At 41.9% G+C, this 18,692-nt stretch overlaps 2 protein-coding genes across 3 annotated transcripts; both read right to left on the bottom strand.

Moving 5' to 3' along the window:
- Positions 1–243: 243 nt before the first annotated feature.
- Positions 244–9,447, bottom strand: zmynd12 (zinc finger, MYND-type containing 12). 2 transcript variants are annotated; one of them, XM_030732759.1, is made up of 8 exons: positions 9,177–9,447; positions 7,612–7,741; positions 6,894–7,065; positions 6,629–6,798; positions 5,639–5,761; positions 5,467–5,554; positions 4,725–4,873; positions 244–608 (listed from the first exon to the last, which is right to left on the bottom strand). In XM_030732759.1, the coding sequence occupies exons 1-8, from the start codon at positions 9,314–9,316 to the stop codon at positions 477–479; spliced, it is 1,104 nt and encodes a 367-aa protein (XP_030588619.1). In that variant the 5' UTR covers positions 9,317–9,447; the 3' UTR covers positions 244–476. The 2 variants fall into 2 exon arrangements, with proteins under 2 accessions (XP_030588619.1, XP_030588620.1); XM_030732760.1 differs by having other exon boundaries at positions 4,725–4,870.
- Positions 9,448–9,578: 131 nt separating this feature from the next.
- On the bottom strand, positions 9,579–12,185 carry emp3b (epithelial membrane protein 3b (MAM blood group)). Its single transcript, XM_030734298.1, has 5 exons — positions 12,089–12,185; positions 11,057–11,144; positions 10,862–10,964; positions 10,630–10,770; positions 9,579–10,108 (listed from the first exon to the last, which is right to left on the bottom strand). Exons 2-5 carry the CDS (start codon positions 11,132–11,134, stop codon positions 9,936–9,938), a joined length of 495 nt encoding a protein of 164 aa, XP_030590158.1. The 5' UTR covers positions 11,135–11,144; positions 12,089–12,185; the 3' UTR covers positions 9,579–9,935.
- Positions 12,186–18,692: the final 6,507 nt, after the last annotated feature.

Genomic DNA, 18,692 nt, shown 5'->3' with positions numbered 1-18,692 from the left:
TTTAATTATGTCTGCATATGAGGAATTGGTGGAGAGACTCTGTTGCTAGGTACAAAATAAGCAAAAACATTGCATCAGAAAGGTTCGAGCAAATGCCCTTGACCAGTTTTGTGTTCCATAACATTTTGACAGTGTTAAGAAATTGATCTCAAAAGGATGTCATTCACTAATGTTCAAAATGATGTGTAAATATATATACATATATATCCCCCTTTTTTTAGATTAAAATAAAGATGAGTCATTATCCAGAACCAGTGAAAACGTGTCTTATCTTTTAACTTTGCAGCACAATTTGAGAACTTTTTATCCCTTCCAATAACACTGCACAGCACATAGATAAATTTTGAACTTACTTGTTTATTATTATTACGTTGTGAGTAATTTAGCAGTTTCGACATAGGTAATTCTGTGTGGGGCTCCACAAATATCCTTGAGGAGCAAATCTCCAAGCAGAAGGATGGGCGGGGCTAGTGCTGTCACTCAGAACCAGTATGTGGGACTGTGTGCGGTATCTTCACCAGCTGCAGCAGGGCCTGGATGGGTTCTGTCAGGTCGTGGTCTGGTATCAGCTGGCTGGCCAGCAGGGCTGTGCTGCCAAATCCCTGCGCCTGGCACACAGAAACAAACACAGCAACTGCAGCTGTTATTCTCTCCGGAGAGAGTAAATCTGCCTTATATAATGATATCACTGAAACTGGACCGCAACCCATTTGACTTATTTACCCCCTCTTTTACCCTTCCAACAAGCTGGTCTGCAGGGCTGTTGCACTATCCTTTATAATTAGGAGAAAATGTGACTATATGTGCATTCTTTTAGATGAAAACAAGCAAGAAGTTTAGTGTTTAACATTTTGAGGGATACGGTGGCATTCATGGAATTCCTGCAATTTGGGAATAGGGGATTTAGTGTTCTACAGTTAATATGTTTTTAGACAATGGCATTTTTTTGGGTAATTTTGCCTCTGCACACCACCACAGTGGATTTTAAATCAAACAATAAAGATGCAATTGAAGTGCAGACTTTCAGCTTTAATTTTGATGGGTTTATTCAAAGTATTGCATTAACCGTTCAGGAATTGTAGCCATTTTTATACACAGTCCCCAGTTTTCAGAGGCTCAAAAATAATTGGACAAATGACTGACAAGCAGTCTCATGGCTAGGTGAGGCCTGTTTTTGTGTGTGTGTAAAAGGAGCAAACCAAGATAAAAGATCTGGAGCTGATTTTATGTATTGAACTTTCTGAACTTATTGAACTGTATAGAACTTTCAATATGAGGTTCAAAGAGTTGTTGATGCAAGTAATGGAGGCCATCGTCAGGCTAAAAAAAAACAAACCTATCAGAAGCGGCCAAATCAATAATCTGGTTCACCCTTAAACAGAATGAATGCACAGAGCAGCTCAGCATCACAAAAAAGCCTGAAAGACCACAGAAGACAACTAAAGCGGATAATCGCAACTTCTTTCCTTACAACTTTCAAGGAGGTGCGTGTACTGTACCATTATCAGAGTCTACAATCAAGAAACGATGGCTTCATGAATGGAAATAACAGAGGGATTACAAGAAGGTGCAAACCACTGGTTAGACCGTAGAACAGGAAGGCCAGAATAGACTTTGCCAGTGAACTTGCATCAGAATGATGGGAAGTGAAAAGTTTGGGGAAGGAGAGAACCAAGCTCATGATCTGAAGCATACCACATCTGTCATGGTGGAGGCGATGTTTTGGGTGGGCATGTGTGGCTGCCAGTGGAATCAGGTCACTAGTGTTTATTGATGATGTGACTGCTGATAGAAGCAGCAGGATGAATTGTGAAGTGTACAGGGCTGTACTCTGCTCAGATTCAGTCCAATGCTGCAAAAGTGATCAGACAGCACTTTTCAGTGCAAACATAATGACTCAAAGCAAACTGCAAAAGCAACCCAAGAGAGTGTCAAGGCAAAGAAACTGGATCTTCTGCAGTGGCCAAGTCAGTCACCTGATCTCAACCCAACAGAGCGTGCTTTAGTTACAGAAGACAAAACTGTGTTGGTGTTGTACAAAGAATGTGCCACTGTGCAAAAATTTGGACCTAACTGTATCTACCCATAGCTCCCTTAGTACCACATACAAAGCTGATAAGACTACAGATGGAGTCTCTTATCTAACGTTTATTTTATACTTCCAGCAACATTGTGAATCACAGATGGAAGGCCAGAGAAACTATTCATGGTTTCCTTGAAATAATTATGCATCCTAATCATGCCTGTTTTTACACTGATGTACTTTTTAAGTACAGCACTAAGACAAACAGCCACAGAACAGAACATTTACAAGAACAGACAGTAAAACCAAAATTACCATTACACAATACCAACCATTAATCATCCTCTCCTAGTTATTTATGTTCCAGCCCCTCCTGTTTTGTATACCCTGCACTGGTTCAGTGGTGGAGTGGGCCATTAGGTTGATTGAGTTACACCTGTGTCGAGCCTACGATATGGCTCAAGTAGACCTGAGCTGATGAGCTTTTTCTAGGAATGGCACCTCTGGCTCTTGGTTTGTGCTTCTTACTGCATGTTTGTTGTTTTCCTTTGCGGTACATAAAATAATGACTGGCAACACAACCGGTTTTGTCTCTCCTCTTTGTGACTGGCTGAAGGCCGGCTCGTGATAAATGGGGGCTCATGTGAGACCTAAGTTATGGTGGGATGGTTTGCTTTGTCTTTTGGCTTAGGTTTGATGTTTAGTTGGATCTTTTCCTGCCCAGACAGGAGTGTCTTGCTGGCTTGGTCTGCTTTATGTGGATTTGGTGTGTTTTGTAGTAGTCTTGTCATGGTTGAGAGAAGAGAGATGTCGAGTTTGTGTAGGCTGGTCATTGTGTAATGTGTTTAGTAGAGTTGTTTGTCTGGGTTATATATGGGGAATTTATGGTGTCATTCTGGGCAGGAGGACCTATCCACTGTTAGGCTTCGTAACGAGTTTCAGTAGGGAACTCGTGTTTGCTGTCTAGATGGTGCTGAACGTGGTTAGAGCTTTTAGCTCAGGAGCACCTCTATAGCTGTGTGGGCTGCCAGTTCACTGGCTGCTCTTTTCACCTCACACAATTAGCTGCACAAAGACTAGGGCTGACTTAGCTAGTTAGCTTTTCCAGCCTGAGTTCAGGTAGCGGTGGGCTTCCTGTGTGCTAGTTTCCCTCAGCGCTGGCATTGGTGAGCCATTTTGTCTGGTTTTGTGACAATGTCAGTTTGTTGGAACAGTGAACCAAGGAGCAACTTAAACTTGCTGAACACTACAAGATAGAAGTGGCTGACAAAAAGTCTGAGGCTCTGAAAATTTAAAGTAGGGCTGGTTAAGGCTGGTGAGCAGCTTGTGGGTAGCCCAGAAGTATGTTCCTCCAACTCCTGCAAGTTTTACACTTGAACAACAGATGGAATTATTAATTACAGTTAAAGCAGCAGTAGCCCTTGGAGCAGCTGAAGTCTGACTATTCAATCTTATGTTTGCCCAGGTGCTTAAACATAATATGGGTACTATGTTCCTGGCTGAGCCGGGGGCATTGGAAAGATTCCACCAGACACTAAAATCTTTGCTGCATGCATATTGCACTGAGTTATCAGGAGATTGGGATGAAAAGAGTTATGTAACTTTTCTTTTGGGGCACATAGTTTGTTATTGGGTTACTGATCAGAAAATTGACTAAAACTTTGGTCAAGGTTGTTAGAACCTTGGTTTTATAGAGAGGGGGTGTTATGGCACCTCCCTTTTTATTTATTTATTTTTTTTTGGATACCCTGCAGAGGTTTGGTGGTGGAGTGGGCCATTATGTTTGAGTTACACCTGTGTTGGTCCTACCATATGGCCTAATTAGGCCTGAGTTAATCTCCTTCTCTCCCTCCTAGGAATGACACCTCCAGCTCTTGGTTTGCTCCACTTACCTCAAGTTTATTTTCCTTTTGTGGTAAATAAAATCATTGGCAACACAACAGGTTTAGTCTCTCCTCTCACTGGCTGAGGGCTTGGCTTGTGACAAGTGCTAAGCCAAAAAAAGCAACAGAACTGTAACATTTACAAGAACAAACAGTAAAACCAAAATTACCATTACACAATACCAACCATTAATCATTCTTTCCTAGTTATTTGTTCATTTTTAACTTTGTAGTGAATACAAGCAAAAAGGCACACAACAGTAGAGCTATATGAGACAGAGTCTGAGCAAATCATGATTTAACCAGGGTACCATGGTGTGAGCACACCGGAAGAATTAGCTTGAGCCTGTTAACTTAGATATCTTAGCATACTGAACTCTAGCCCTTTTCTCTGTAGCTCCTTTTCTTTGACCCTCACTGTGGTTGGTGTTGCTGTTGGAGTAAAAGTATATCTAACTGCATTTAATCTAGCCCTACCTAGTAGACACCGAATAAAAGTAACACAGTGAAATTAAAAAAGAGCTAGAGCATATCCCAGCTGCCGTAAGGTGAGAGGCAGGATTAACATGCAAGAAATCATCTCGCATCAGAAATCAAAACTGATGCACACCAAGAACTGAAGAGACAGGAAATCAAGTTGGCAGTCAGAGCGTTGACACAGTCTAATTAGCTACTGCTAAGTCTTGCCTTATCACAGGACTTAGCAGTACCTGATGGGACAAACAGACATAATCCCATCTTGAGACAACACAAGGAAGAAATGGGGAACTGGGTCACTGTAACAAACTGAACTTTTAATACCTCGCCAGGTGGCTCACCTTGAGGAAGTCTCCTCCTAGGAACCACAGCATGGCCAGGCAGTGGGCCACCTGTGCGATCTGAGCTCGGTCTTTTCTGGAGTCTTTCTGCTCAAACTCCAAAATGGTTCTTAACATCTCATCCACTTCAACTCGCTGAGCTTTGTCTGCTTGAAAGGCATGGAAACAAACAAAAGAAGCATGTCTTCCAGTTTACTGTGGTCTTAAGCATACTTTACACCTAAACAATAAAAAAAAGCAAGTAATGCTATGTTTGCATGTTCAAGTCAATCAAATTGCGTCTGCCTTTATCTTCTGTATAGTTTGTATGAGCATCCTTTTCTTCCACACCCACTTTTGCCCCTGTAAAAATCCCAGATAGCATGGGAAATTGTTTTGCTGACAGGCTTAGCATTATATGTAGGACAGCAGCTGTGATAAAGGGCAGTGGCATGGATGCTGCACAGCCACAGTTGTGTCAGCAATGGTCTCTAGTCAGCTCTAAGCAAGCTTGTGTAAATCTGGGGTTTAGCTTTCAGATTGCACAGCAAGACAAACTCTAAATATAGAAGTGTTGACCTTATTTTTTCAGTGATACTCCAATGGAGCTGCTGGTTGTTGACAGTTCGGAGCTTGATGGATGACAGACTGGTGATGATATTGTCTGATTCTGCAGCATGCAGTATTGTAGGATCAGCTAGATTGGTTTTATAGCATTTTGTATCATATATACATAATATACATTTTGTGTGACAAGGCAAACCATAAATGGAGTCCAACAATGGATTCTGGATGCTTTGGGTGCGGGTCTCAAGGAGTTTGGTCAGATGGCAGTGCCATATACGTGCCACCTACAATATGAGCAAAAGACTGTAAAAGATATAAACAAAACACTTAATTCAGTCACAAAGGCAACAACAACACAACTGGCATACCTCAGAGTACAAGGAATGAACAATGGGCATCTTCCCCTGCTTGGCAAACACATCAGCCATGAGAAAGTAGCCAGCAGCGGTGACTATGCTATCCAGACCATACTCCTCAGTAGCAAAGTAGATCTGGGGAAATAAAAAGATATCCTTGTCAGATATAGATTTTTACTCATGTTAGTTGGATATACAAAACACAAAAGGAATCAAATATTGTACAATCTGAGAGATGAACATGTACTTGCACTGCACAGTACTGTGCAAAAGTCTTGAGCCACCCCCTATTTCCTGTGTTTGATGACAATAAAGGCTTCTGATGTTTTACAGATGGCTGTAGACACTTGTCAGCCTTTTCTCCCTGTTCCGCTTCCTTAAGAATGGCTTCTTGCCACCCTTCCACTGAGACCACTTCTGATGAGCCTTTGGTGAACAGTAGATTGGCTAGATGCATCTCTCAGGACCCAGGTCAAGTCTTTGCTAGATTTTTCCTGTTTCTGAAAGACATGATTTTAAGATACAGTTCCTCTGCTGTAGATATATTTTTTTTTTTTTTTTGGGTTGCCACTTCTTCTTTTTGTCTTCCACTTGTCCAGCTTCCTCAATTTTCTTTAAGGACACACTGCACACCATGCAGAGATATGCCAAGTTTTCAGCTAGTAGTGACTTAATAAACAAGCAAAAACATTCCTCTAAAAATGGTGAGATACAAAGACTGGGCTGAAAATGAGTGAAAGGAAAAAGAGAACTTTGAAAGACCCTCAGAACACCTGGACATCTGTTGCTCAAGACCCCTTTAAAAATTCCAAGAAGGTCAGGCTCCTTGGAAGCAAAACAAAAAGAAATGAGGGGTGGCTCAAGACTCATATTCAATACACAGTACTGTATCTTACTCAAAAACTTGCAAGCAATAAACAGATTGTTGTGGATTCACTGCTTCTGCTTGTCACAATGTCAATAAAGCTATGAAACAGTTAACACGCTAATTATGACACACACATCATTTGCAAAGTTACGCAACGCTGCCTCCAGGTCTCCAGTCACCACATGGAGGCGGCCCAGGCTCCTGTGCAGCTTCTGGCAAATTGCGAGACCACATTTTGGACTCTTCAACACTGCCCACTCTGCCTGGGACAGGAACTCTGCCACAAGGTTTAGATCACCTAAACCTAGAGATGCACAGACACACACATGCCCATGCATTAGACATCATATGTTAGGAGAACACTTGCACTGAGAAGCCATTTTGTGCTTGTTTTCTCACCCATGTTGGCCTCAGCCAGCAGCAGGTAGGCAGGGACCAGCTGAACAGTGTTGGGGCCATGGATGTCTATGGAAAACCGCAGGCAGCAGGTGGCAGCAGGCAGAGCCTCTTGGTGCTTTCCCTCAGATAGCTTACTTTGAGCCACCAACCTGCAAATCTCAATCAGCTCTGCCTATATAAGGAATCAAATCCAAGGCTGACATCAAATTAGTTTTACACTTATCAGAATAACACAAAACATTCACACAATTCACAAAGCTGCACCAATCCTATGGCACATCTAAGTACACATATCTTGCTGTGGAAATCCTAGCAACCAAAATTTACTGTGATTATGGCAGGCTCAAAGCTCTAAAATCAATTTCTGGACTTAAATACCTTCTATTCAACTGCTTTTTTTTCTCTCTCTTTTTCAGAATCTCCATCCGTCCATCCATCCATTCTCTTCCGCTTATCCTGTTCAGGGTCGCGGGCGGGCAGACAACCATTCACACTCACATTCAGACCTATGGGCAATTTAGAATCACCAGTTTACCAACCCCAGAACCTATATTTCAGAAATTAGGAAAGCTACAACCTGAAACCTCACCAAAACAATAAATCATGTACAGAATTCAGAGAACAACAGTAAATAAACCATTCAGACGATAATGATAGTCTTTTTGTATTTTTCTTTTTTCTCCTATAGGTGTTGCCAATCCTTCATACGTATCCTCACCTTTTTAATTTGTGTTTCAATGTGACTGGTTTGCTGGAGGCTGTGGAGTGTTTGGGTGCGGATGGGAACAAGCAGCTGACAAATTCTCTTGTGGATCCCCACCCAGTCAGCCTGCTGGTGCTCTGCATCGCTGAGGAGTTCAAAAACCACAGGTCATACAGTCATATTTATATTTCCTTAAGCCACCTCGTGACTTTGAGTGAAGCCTTTTAACGCATAATAAATCTTTCCTGTGCACAATGAGACTGACGTTTGTCTGGCAATGAAGGTATTGATAAAGAATCATGATTTGTGACCTGAGCTGAGCTGCGGCTCACATGCCCAAACAGATACTATTACGTGTGCTTATTGGTAAAACTCTTTCTACGCAGTGCCAGTTTGCTCAGATTCTGCTAGCATTTTCAAGGCAGAGTCTCTACTTTTCAGGAGATACCATCTGAGTACACAGAGGGCATACTAAATTGTATGCCATTACATAACTGGTCTGTAATTTTGTTCATCTGGCTCTCTTCTTCTGCACACTTGTATGGAAACTGTCTTGCTTTTCAATGCTTTTTTTTTTTTTTTCCTACTGTGAAAAATGTGCGTTCACTCCAGTGCACTTGTGGTCATGGTCTTCAGACAGAACCAGCGAGCAGACAGAAATCTGGCCGTGTCATATCTGCAGTAGCACTGACACAGCTTGTGCTTGTGAGAATCAGGCACAGACAGAAATGCACACAGTGAGATAAACACAAATTAAGTGGCCTTCTCAGGATGTACTCTCTTGTCACCGTTGAGCTTTCTATGTAAACTACGCCAAACAGTCACCACAAGCATGACTCGTATGCCAAAATAAGATGACTTAAGGCTAAATAATTTCAAACTAAAAGCCCTATTTTGACCCAAGGTTATTACTCTGGATCAATCCATGATAGGGAATAACCCAGTATGTTTGCCTCAGCTGTAATGAAAATATTTGAATCCTGCAGCCCTGCTTCTTATTGTCTAATATCTAGGCTATCATTATAATTTGTATTAATATAAAATCTTGCGCTTCTCAGTCATCCATTTTAAAGGCTGACATGATGTCAGCACACACAAGTGTCTGTAAGCTCCCTCAGACTGGCTTTAGTGGCTCATCCCTTTCCATAAATCCCTACACGCCACATGCTCTTCTTCACTACCCGCAGTATGTGCCAACAGGGGGATGTTGACCAGCACCATATTATGGTCTGGAACCGGATATAAAACAGCCTCCAAAGGTAACGCTGGTTATATAAAAGCTGGTGCTCAGCAAATTATACTATGAAAACAACACGCAGGCAGCAGAACAAAAATAAGCGTTGTGGTAATGTATTTTCCAGCTGTTCCGCTCCCTCCTGATGACAATCACACGAGCGCCCTCCCTACAGACGTTACGTGTGTCTGCGGGAGGGAAAAACACGGCGAATGCTGCCACCTAGCGTCCAACCCGCGAACACAAATAAATGGCATTTTCCTGCCATAAAGAGTCATTAGCACCCACAAACCCTAAAGTTTCATAATACATCAGCCCCGTCACAGCTGGGATAAACCGAGCTTACCAATAAAAGGTGACCCGACACTTGCTGCACTGCAGGCGCGCTTCTCTTTGACAAAGTTCACATAACTTTTCCGCTCCTTTGGGCAAGGCAAGAGGAATTATCGCGGACGCTGTTATCGAAACTTGAGGTTCGGCTTCCATTACCGTTAGTTAAGCTAGTTTATGACACGGTATCGGTTTACTTTTGCAACATTAAAAAGTAGCTTGCAAAGCTATTAGCTTACAAAGCTAATGGCAAGTTGGGTGTCCGCTTAGTTTGTGGTTGGCATGGCAACAAGCGCAGCTCAACAAGCTCCCTGCTGTAAAGCCGGTTTAAAAACACTGAACAAGGACTTTGTGATTTTTGTCTCATATTTATTAAAGGCATATATATATATATACACACACACACACACACACACACACACACACACACACACACACACACACACAAATATATACAAATAGAGAAAATCAAATGCCTTATAAGGCCAGTGTCACTAATGTAGAACACAAAGATAGTATTATTTTCTGTGATTAACACATGACAACAATGAACAACAAAATACTTTTGCAGTGAAAATGTCTCAAACCTTTTATATACTAAGACCCTACACACCCACCCACCCACCCACCCACACAACAGGATACATGTCTATACAAATAAAAAACATCAGCCTGATGCAAACAGCAAACATAACATGAGGCACGCGCCTCCTTTATATATTCGTTTTCTTTCCAACAATAGATGGGTTGACACGGTGTTCCTTTTTTTAGATCACTATTTCTTGCGCAGATGGATGTAAATGACTCCGCTACACAGCAACAATGGGACACACACCCAGGCCAGGATGAAGCAGTAGCCAAAGTGTCCTGACATCAGTTCTTTGAAGTCTGCCAGGATTTCCTTGTTGTGCATTGCATAGATGAGCGCTGCAGAAAATGCTGTCAGGCCTTAAACACAGAGACGCAAAAAAAAAAACAAAAAACAAAAAATAATCTTTGTTTAATGGCTCAGATTGGGGGAAACGTCTGCAGTGTTAGTGCCTGCTGATTAAGTCACATACATTATAGTGACAACAACAACAGCTTATAGTTGGGATGGCCAACACAGATCCATGTCACTAATATTTTGATAGGACTAGTGGAAATGTGTGTGTTACTAGGTGGGGAGAGGGAGGTCCGGGCATCTCTGCTTAGACTTCTGCCCCCACTTCAATGATAAGTGGCAGAAAATGTATGGATGTATGTACTATTATTTTTAATAGTATAAGCCTCATGATTACAAAACAATCCTGAAAGAAGTTGTACTTTAATGTATCAGATACCCTTCCACAAACAAGTTATTATAGCTTCTTAACCAGCACAATCCTCGATCTACAACTAAAACCTTTTAATTTGTAAGTATCATCCTTTTCACATGGCCTAAACACACGGTGGCACTACATTCACATACTGTTTCATTCCACTGTTACCTGCAAACACTTGACACAGTCCAGTGACGTAGAAGAGACCACCCCTAGACATGGTGAACAGCTGACCCAGGAACACCAAAAAGGAGACTGAGGAGAAGACCACTGAGAGAACCATTAGGACCTGCACTGCCTGGAGCCATTCTAAGGAAAGAAATCATTCTCTGAGTCACATTTTTACCTTTGAGATGGAGATTTTTCATTTTATAGTATATCAACGGGAGAAACTGCTTACCAGTTTCTGTGACAGATGAACACAGCCAGGTTTCTGTGGAGTTGTCATACCTGCAGTTGTGCCACAGGTCTGATTTTTCCGTTCCATCCCACAACCACCACGACTTTTAAAAAGAGAGGCCAGACATTACACACAGAGTCAGCTATGTCGCACATACAAAGTAAACACTCATCAGTTCCTGAAGCTGACTGTTACCTTCTCCATGGTTGAAATAATCAGCATTGCCAGTGTGATGAGATGCAGCAGGGTGACAAACATCAGCAGGTACGGCATTTTTAATTACCTGCCAAAATCAAACCCAAAAAATGTTAAGGTTTCCTGTTTCCTGAACTTCGCAAGGAAACTGAGTGTGACCTTTTTAATGTGTTTGTTGGTCCCACAGTGAAAGTCAGTGTTGGGTAACTTTCCTCTGGAAAATCTGAGGAGCTGAACAGAGTTTTCTCTGTTACATAAGAGCAGGCTTTAAAATAGAGCTATTTCAAAAAACTTTTTGACTGGGTTGTGTATTTCCAACTTTCAACAACCCTGCAACGAACTTGGGTGGACCCACTGAAATCTAAGCAGTGCCAAAATATTTACCCAATTACCCTCTCTGCTCTTCTGAAGGGTTCTTTCATCAAGAAAAGGGTTAATGGTCTGTAATTTAATTGAAATGTGGATTAAATCCCAGTTGCTCTGTGTGTGAACTTGGAGAAAATCAGTCTGAGGAAAAAAGCCTGTTATTTTACAAAGATTTTGTACTTGTAGTGCACAAAACTGCTAAACTGGCAGCTCTTAGTTAGAGTTCTTTTAATTTCATAATCATCAGAAATTCAAGGAGACAAAAAAAGAAGATGAGGAAGAAGAAAAGGAGACTTACAGGAAAAGAAGAAACGGGATCAAATTGTCTGTAAAGATCTTTATCTGTAGGAGAGGTCCGTTTGGATGGGTGGTGGAGTCACAATTACTCTCAAATTACTGTATGTCATTACACTTGATTTCATCTATCGCATTAAAGTGCAAATTAAAAAAAAAAAAAAATCAGCTGAACATGATCATTTTGGCATGGGAAAGCTCAAATACAAATATTACAGTGACACAGTGTGTGATACAATCTGTGCCTTTTGCAAGGCTGTTAAAGGAAGTGGTCTACAAAGTGCGAAATCTACTATCTGCTGTCTTCCATCACACGATTTAACAAAAACATTTACAGAAACTGCATCACAATTCAAAGAAAGCTCTGCTTACCCTGGATGTTGCTTATTCACTTGAACCAGATTTCAGCAGCTCAGCAGCAGCTTCCCCGCTCCACACTATAGTGCGCCTCTTGGCGCTCCACTCTTTTCTAGCTTTGCCACACCCCCTTTATTTTTGGTCACTCATTCCCAAAGTTTCCAGGATAAACGCCCATTTCCTCTCTGCAGCACGGAGGTCCCTTTTTGCTCAGACTCGTCACCATCCCCAAAAAAAGTCTCAAATGAGACCCGCCCATACGCAGTGGAGACGCATAAAACCACATGAAAAGATTTCTTGAGTAAACAGACCACTTAAATTGCTCTCCGGTGTACGTGCTGCCCTACCTCGCCCATTCACGTTAGGATAGACATGAAAAATAAACACTCAGCTGCGACATAGCTAGTAGAGACGGCACTCGTCACACACAGAAAACGTGGGCGTGCTACAACAAAGGGGATAGATTATTATCTTAATGTGAAAGACACTGTTTAGACATTTGAATCTAGTTTTTAAGTAAAGATCTCTCTGAGTGATAAAAATGCTCCAACATTTTAATTTTGCACATATACATAATTATTTACACGTGATAACCTCATATGTATTTTTAATGCCACAAAATAATTCTGGTTCACCCTCAAAGTAAAAGTTGTGCCTCAGCACACCAGCCAACACTTTTCAAAAGGCACAATTTTTACACTGAAGGCAACTGTTTGCTGTTTCCAGTCTTGTGTTGCACGATCCACAGTTTCATGGGAGAGTAGCAGAGTAGTTTGGGAGTGTTTGCAGACAAGTCAGCGTCTTCCATGCAAACCATGGGTGACTGCAGCAAGCTGCCAGTGACTAAAGTAATGGCGAGGAGGGTTTAGGTGCAGCACAGGATACCTGTTTGTGAGCAGTTTCAACTTGGTGATACACATTTTCCCCTCACCTGAGTGACTGGGGCCTTATTGGTTTTCCAAGGGGAAGGTCAGTGGATCGATCCCAGACTCCTCCAGTCAGTTTAAAAGTATTTTAGTGAAGTCTAATCATTAAGGTTAAGTTTTTACCTGCACCTACATAAACTTCAGCCTCAAAATACACGTCTCTTTCAACTAAATGTTACGTTCATGCATCTCCAGTTTAACTGCAACTCTTGTTTGCTGCTATTCTCCTCCCACTGTAATCATCACCCATTCCCTGCTTATCGGGCCTAGAGTAAGGTGCATTTACAGATAGATTGAAGACTCCATGTGGAGTAAGGAAAAAAACGGGACAGGTACACCCTGGACTGATAACAGTCTGTCACAGGGATAATTTTGAGACAGACAACCATTCACACCCGGGGCCAATTTAGAGTCACTAGTTAACCTAACAAGCATGTCTTTGGCTTGTGGGAGAACGCTGGAGTATCGGGAGAGAATCCACACAGGAACAGGCAGGACATGCAAACTCCAGAAAAGAGAGGTCCCAGCCAGCTGCTGGAGTTGAACCCAGGACTCCCTCTCTGTGAGGTGACAGCGCTGCCACCACCGTGGACAGCATAGTGGTACCTCACCTTACTTAAATGTTAATATGGCAGTAATTAGCATGTAGCATATTTAGCTCACTAGAATACAAATAAGCTTGTCGTTAGTGTAACACTTCTTGTTCTTGTTGATGTCAGTTGCTTTAATAGGTGCAAAAGGAAATTCTGATCTCAAGTTTCTCAACAAATTCACTTTCTGGACAAACTGACCATCTGCCCCTTCACAATCACAGTTCATCATAGCTGTTAGCTTCAGAATGTAGAAACACAGCACGTGTGTGAAAGAAAATCACACATTATTGTCAAATTTATAGAACTTTTGATTTTCATATACATGTTTTTGTGTCGGTGCAGATATGATGAAGCTGCAGTGAGCCAAAGAGCCCACGAGCTGGAGTTTGATACCCAGAAGGAGAAGAGGCATCGCCGTGAGGTCGAATTGGAGGAGCTGTGTGGGAGAGCAGAAGTTAATTCTGGCTCAAAATTGCTTCATATTTTAAATGCATAAAGAGGGAATGGTTTTTTATAATTTAGTCTTGGAAACAGTCACTTATCTAATGACTAGCAATCTTAAATGGCCATGGCAATTATTTATCACTTCCTCATCTTAATACCACTCTTAGTCACTCAGTTACTTCACTGTCTTCTAATCACAAGCATTTAAATAGTTTTTGCTTTTGTGTGCATGCTCTGTCTTCCCCCACGCATCGTCAGGTTAGTGCAGAATCGAAGACAAAGTTTGTTGAGGCTCATTCCTGGCTACAGAAAGGTCACTGTTTCTGGAAGGACTTTAATCTGGTGTGAAATCTGGATTCCTTGTTTTATAGATTATCTTTAAAGGGTTGCAATTACATAGTGCAGCTGCTGCTAAGTATAGCAGTCCCAACAAATTCAACTGCAAGGTCAGACTGTGAAATGCTCAAAGAAATAAAAAAATAACCAACCAAGAGCTACATGTCAGACTCTGCAGGACTTAATTAGCATGTCAAATGCTAAAGTTATAGAGACTCAACAATTTGTCCAGTCGTCTATTGTCTACTTTTGGTGAGCCCCGTGAGAACTGTAGCCTCAGTTTCTTGTTTTTAGCTGACAGGGGTGGTACCTGGTGTGGTCTTCTGCTTCTGTAGCCCATCTGCTTCTAGGTTTGACATGCATTCAGAGATGCTCTTCTGCATACTTTGGCTGTAACTGTTATTTTAGTGACTGTTGCCTTCTTATCAGCTCGAAGCAGTCTGGCCTTTCTCCTCTGACATCTGGCATCGACAAGGTATTTTCACCCAGAGAACTGCTTCTCACTGGACATTTTCTCTTTTTCAGCCCATTCTATAAACCCTCCGTCTACAGATCTGCAGTTTCTGAAATACCCAGACCAGCCTCTCTGGCACCAACAACCATGCACTGGTCACTTAAATCATCTTTCTTCTCCATTTTGATGCTCTAAACTTCAGCAGGTCATCTTGACTATGTCTACATGGCAAATGCATTCATTTTCTTCCATGTAATTGGCTGATTTGCACCAATGAGCAGTTGAACAGGTGTACCTAATAAAGGGGCCAGTACCTGTATGTTCTTCATTTGAGTGTAAGAACTTCCTTCAGTATTTTAACTGTTTTGACAGCTTTCTCCAGTCCACCAATTAACTAATAACTCATTCCTTAGATGTTAAGGATCATTTTTGGCAGGTTTGTGAAGACAATAAAAACAGAACTGTTTGAAAGTTGCTTTTATAGATTATCTTTGCATCTATTTTTTTTAAATGATTAGCTGACCTGGAATTGCTTAAATTTCAGTAATTGGAAAATTGGGGGTGCTCTAAAACTTCTGAATGGTTAACTGTGAGTGATTGGTTGGAAAAGCAGGAAAGATATTAGTTCCAGTTTAGATAATCTATCAGAGGACATTCAGTTGCAGCCTCTTCATTACGATGATTAGCTTGTGTTGATCTGACACAGACAGAGTAGATAACACAGGCCTGTTTTCTCCAACAGATTCATAAAAAAATTTGAAGCAAACTCAATTTTTGCAGCTGCAGGAAAGTCTGGCCCAAAATAAACTACCACTCTCTCCTTACCCATCACCCATGGCTGAACTTGCGTCTCCACAGCAGCAGGTGGCGGTGTTGTGCTGTGACATCGCTCAACAGTCACTTGGAACAGGATTGACGTCATCATACGTAAACTTACACTGAACCAACTATGAATATTTAAACATTTTGTGCCTATCAAACAGAACTGTTTAAGTATTCCTCACATACTGTATACCATTAATTTATCATTCACAAAACTTAGTAAACCAATAATTTAGTAAAACAATAAACTTAGTTTGAAACCACAGAGGAGAGCTCTAAAAGCTCTCAGATTGTTGCTGCACATCAATCTGAGAAGGGCTGTCAGGGTATTTCCAGACAACGTAAAGTTCATCATTCTGCAGTGAGAAAGATTATTCATCAGTAGAAAACATTCCAGTAGCAGAAGTGCCAGCAAATTGACCGCAAGGTCATACTGTGTGATGCTCTGAAGTGTCAAAAAACCCAAGCATTTCAGACTCTACAGACCTCAATTAGCATGTTAAATGTTAGAGTTCATGACAGCACAATTAGAGGAAGACAGAACAAGTGCAGGTTGTTTGGAAGGGTTGCCGGGAGAAAGCCTCTTCCTCTCTAAAAAGAGCATGGCAGCACAGCTCAGGTTTGCTAAGAACAAACCAAAAGACGTCTGGAACAATGCCCTTTGGACAGACGAGATCAGAGCAGAGATGTTTGGCAATAACGTGCAGCACCACGTCTGGGGAAAACCAAACACAGTATATCAGCACAAACACCTCATACAAACTGTGAAGCACGGTGGCGGAGGGGTGATGATTTGGGCTTTGTTGTTGCGATCACCCTGCAATCACTGAGCTGATCATTGCGGTGACAGTGATCCAAGCACGCCCACAAATCTACAACACGGTGGTTGAAAAAGCAAAGAATAAAGGTCTTACAATGGCCCAGTGATGAGGTCTTTAAAAAAAGCTGTGCATAAACAAATAAACCCATAGAGTCATACATAAAATGATTACTTTAAGATATTGCAGCCAAAATTGATGCTACAAGCTACTGAGCCATGTGAAGACTTTCTTTTCACAAAACTTTATAATGCAAAGCATTCTCGATTTTGGTGAGCCTCAGGTGCCGTTTACACGAAGCCGTTTTCACTGGAAACGGTGTCGTTTTGATGCGTTTCAGCCTTTCGTTTACACGATGGCGTTTCAGAAACGATCCGCGTTTACACGAGGACATGTGAAACGATGAAAACGATGTAGTTCCCATGCCAGGCCACAAGTTGGCGTTGGTTTTCTCTTTGCAGTTTGTTTACGCAAGACGCGCATGCGTGGAGTGACACAGTAGGTAGTGCGGCAAATTGTTCATTACTTACAAAACGGCCAATGTGAGAGGTTTTGTGTGGACAGATGATGAAGTTGGATCGCTGCTGCACACAACGCTGAATTACAAAACGGTAAAAACACAGCAAAAGCATAAGAAGCACTCGTGAATCCGCGAGTACTGTTTATCAGTTTGCGCGTGCGCGAAAAACTGGCCGTCGCAACCATAGTGCGCATGTGCGAGTCGAGCGTTTTCAAATCACCCCGGTTTCAAGTGTTTACACGAAAACGCAAGCCGGTGCGTTTCTGAAACGCTCCACTCTGGACCCCGTTTCTGAAACACATCGTTTTCACTCTGTTGTCGTGTAAACAGAAGGGCGAAACGCATCAAAACGACACCGTTGTCGTGTAAACGCAAGGCCGAAACGCATCAAAACGACACCGTTTCAAAATGAAAACGGTCTCGTGTAAACGGCACCTCAGTTTCCTGTTGTTAGCTGACAGGAGTGACATAGAAATGCTGATAAAAGATTACTGATGATTACTGATAAAAGACAGTAATCATGAAAGGGAGCTTCCCTCCAGTTCAGCTCGGGGTGGTGTCTGTTGTTCTTCTTTGACCTGGAGGTGCTGTATTTAGATCCAGATTTAGGTGCCGTTTACACGAGACCGTTTTCATTTTGAAACGGTGTCGTTTTGATGCGTTTCGGCCTTGCGTTTACACGACAACGGTGTCGTTTTGATGCGTTTCGCCCTTCTGTTTACACGACAACAGAGTGAAAACGATGTGTTTCAGAAACGGGGTCCAGAGTGGAGCGTTTCAGAAACGCACCGGCTTGCGTTTTCGTGTAAACACTTGAAACCGGGGTGATTTGAAAACGCTCGACTCGCACATGCGCACTATGGTTGCGACGGCCAGTTTTTCGCGCACGCGCAAACTGATAAACAGTACTCGCGGATTCACGAGTGCTTCTTATGCTTTTCCTGTGTTTTTACCGTTTTGTAATTCAGCGTTGTGTGCAGCAGCGATCCAACTTCATCATCTGTCCACACAAAACCTCTCACATTGGCCGTTTTGTAAGTAATGAACAATTTGCCGCACTACCTACTGTGTCACTCCACGCATGCGCGTCTTGCGTAAACAAACTGCAAAGAGAAAACCAACGCCAACTTGTGGCCTGGCATGGGAACTACATCGTTTTCATCGTTTCACATGTCCTCGTGTAAACGCGGATCGTTTCTGAAACGCCATCGTGTAAACGAAAGGCTGAAACGCATCAAAACGACACCGTTTCCAGTGAAAACGGCTTCGTGTAAACGGCACCTTAGATACAGATGTAACCTTGGCAGTGTTCTGACACCTCTGGTACGTTGATGTTTTAATGTATCAAAGACAGAGATATGCATGTTTACAAATGTAAATCATACTGATGTCATATGGACCATCAATATATTTTGGACCCAATTTTTTGTTTAATAGGAGATTGTGGTATTCTTGTGGTGAAATAGGACTCTACTCAGAGACAGGCCACACATATAGAGTACTAGCTGCAGCCACTCCAATATTTACTATGTGTAGTTTGCATTTAGTCTGCAGAGTCAGGAAAAAAACCACATAATTCCAGACATTTTTTTCTCTATTTTAACTTTCCCATTTTTGCACGGGTCAACCTCAAATGTTTCCTCCAAGGACACAAAGACAATCAGCAGGAAGACAATATTACTTTGCACATGGCATTAAATACATAT

The sequence above is a fragment of the Archocentrus centrarchus genome, chromosome 7, assembly GCF_007364275.1.
Source record: "Archocentrus centrarchus isolate MPI-CPG fArcCen1 chromosome 7, fArcCen1, whole genome shotgun sequence".
NCBI lineage: Eukaryota > Metazoa > Chordata > Actinopteri > Cichliformes > Cichlidae > Archocentrus > Archocentrus centrarchus.
Note: the sequence above shows the minus strand (reverse complement) of the source record. Positions and strands in the feature narration are given on the sequence as shown.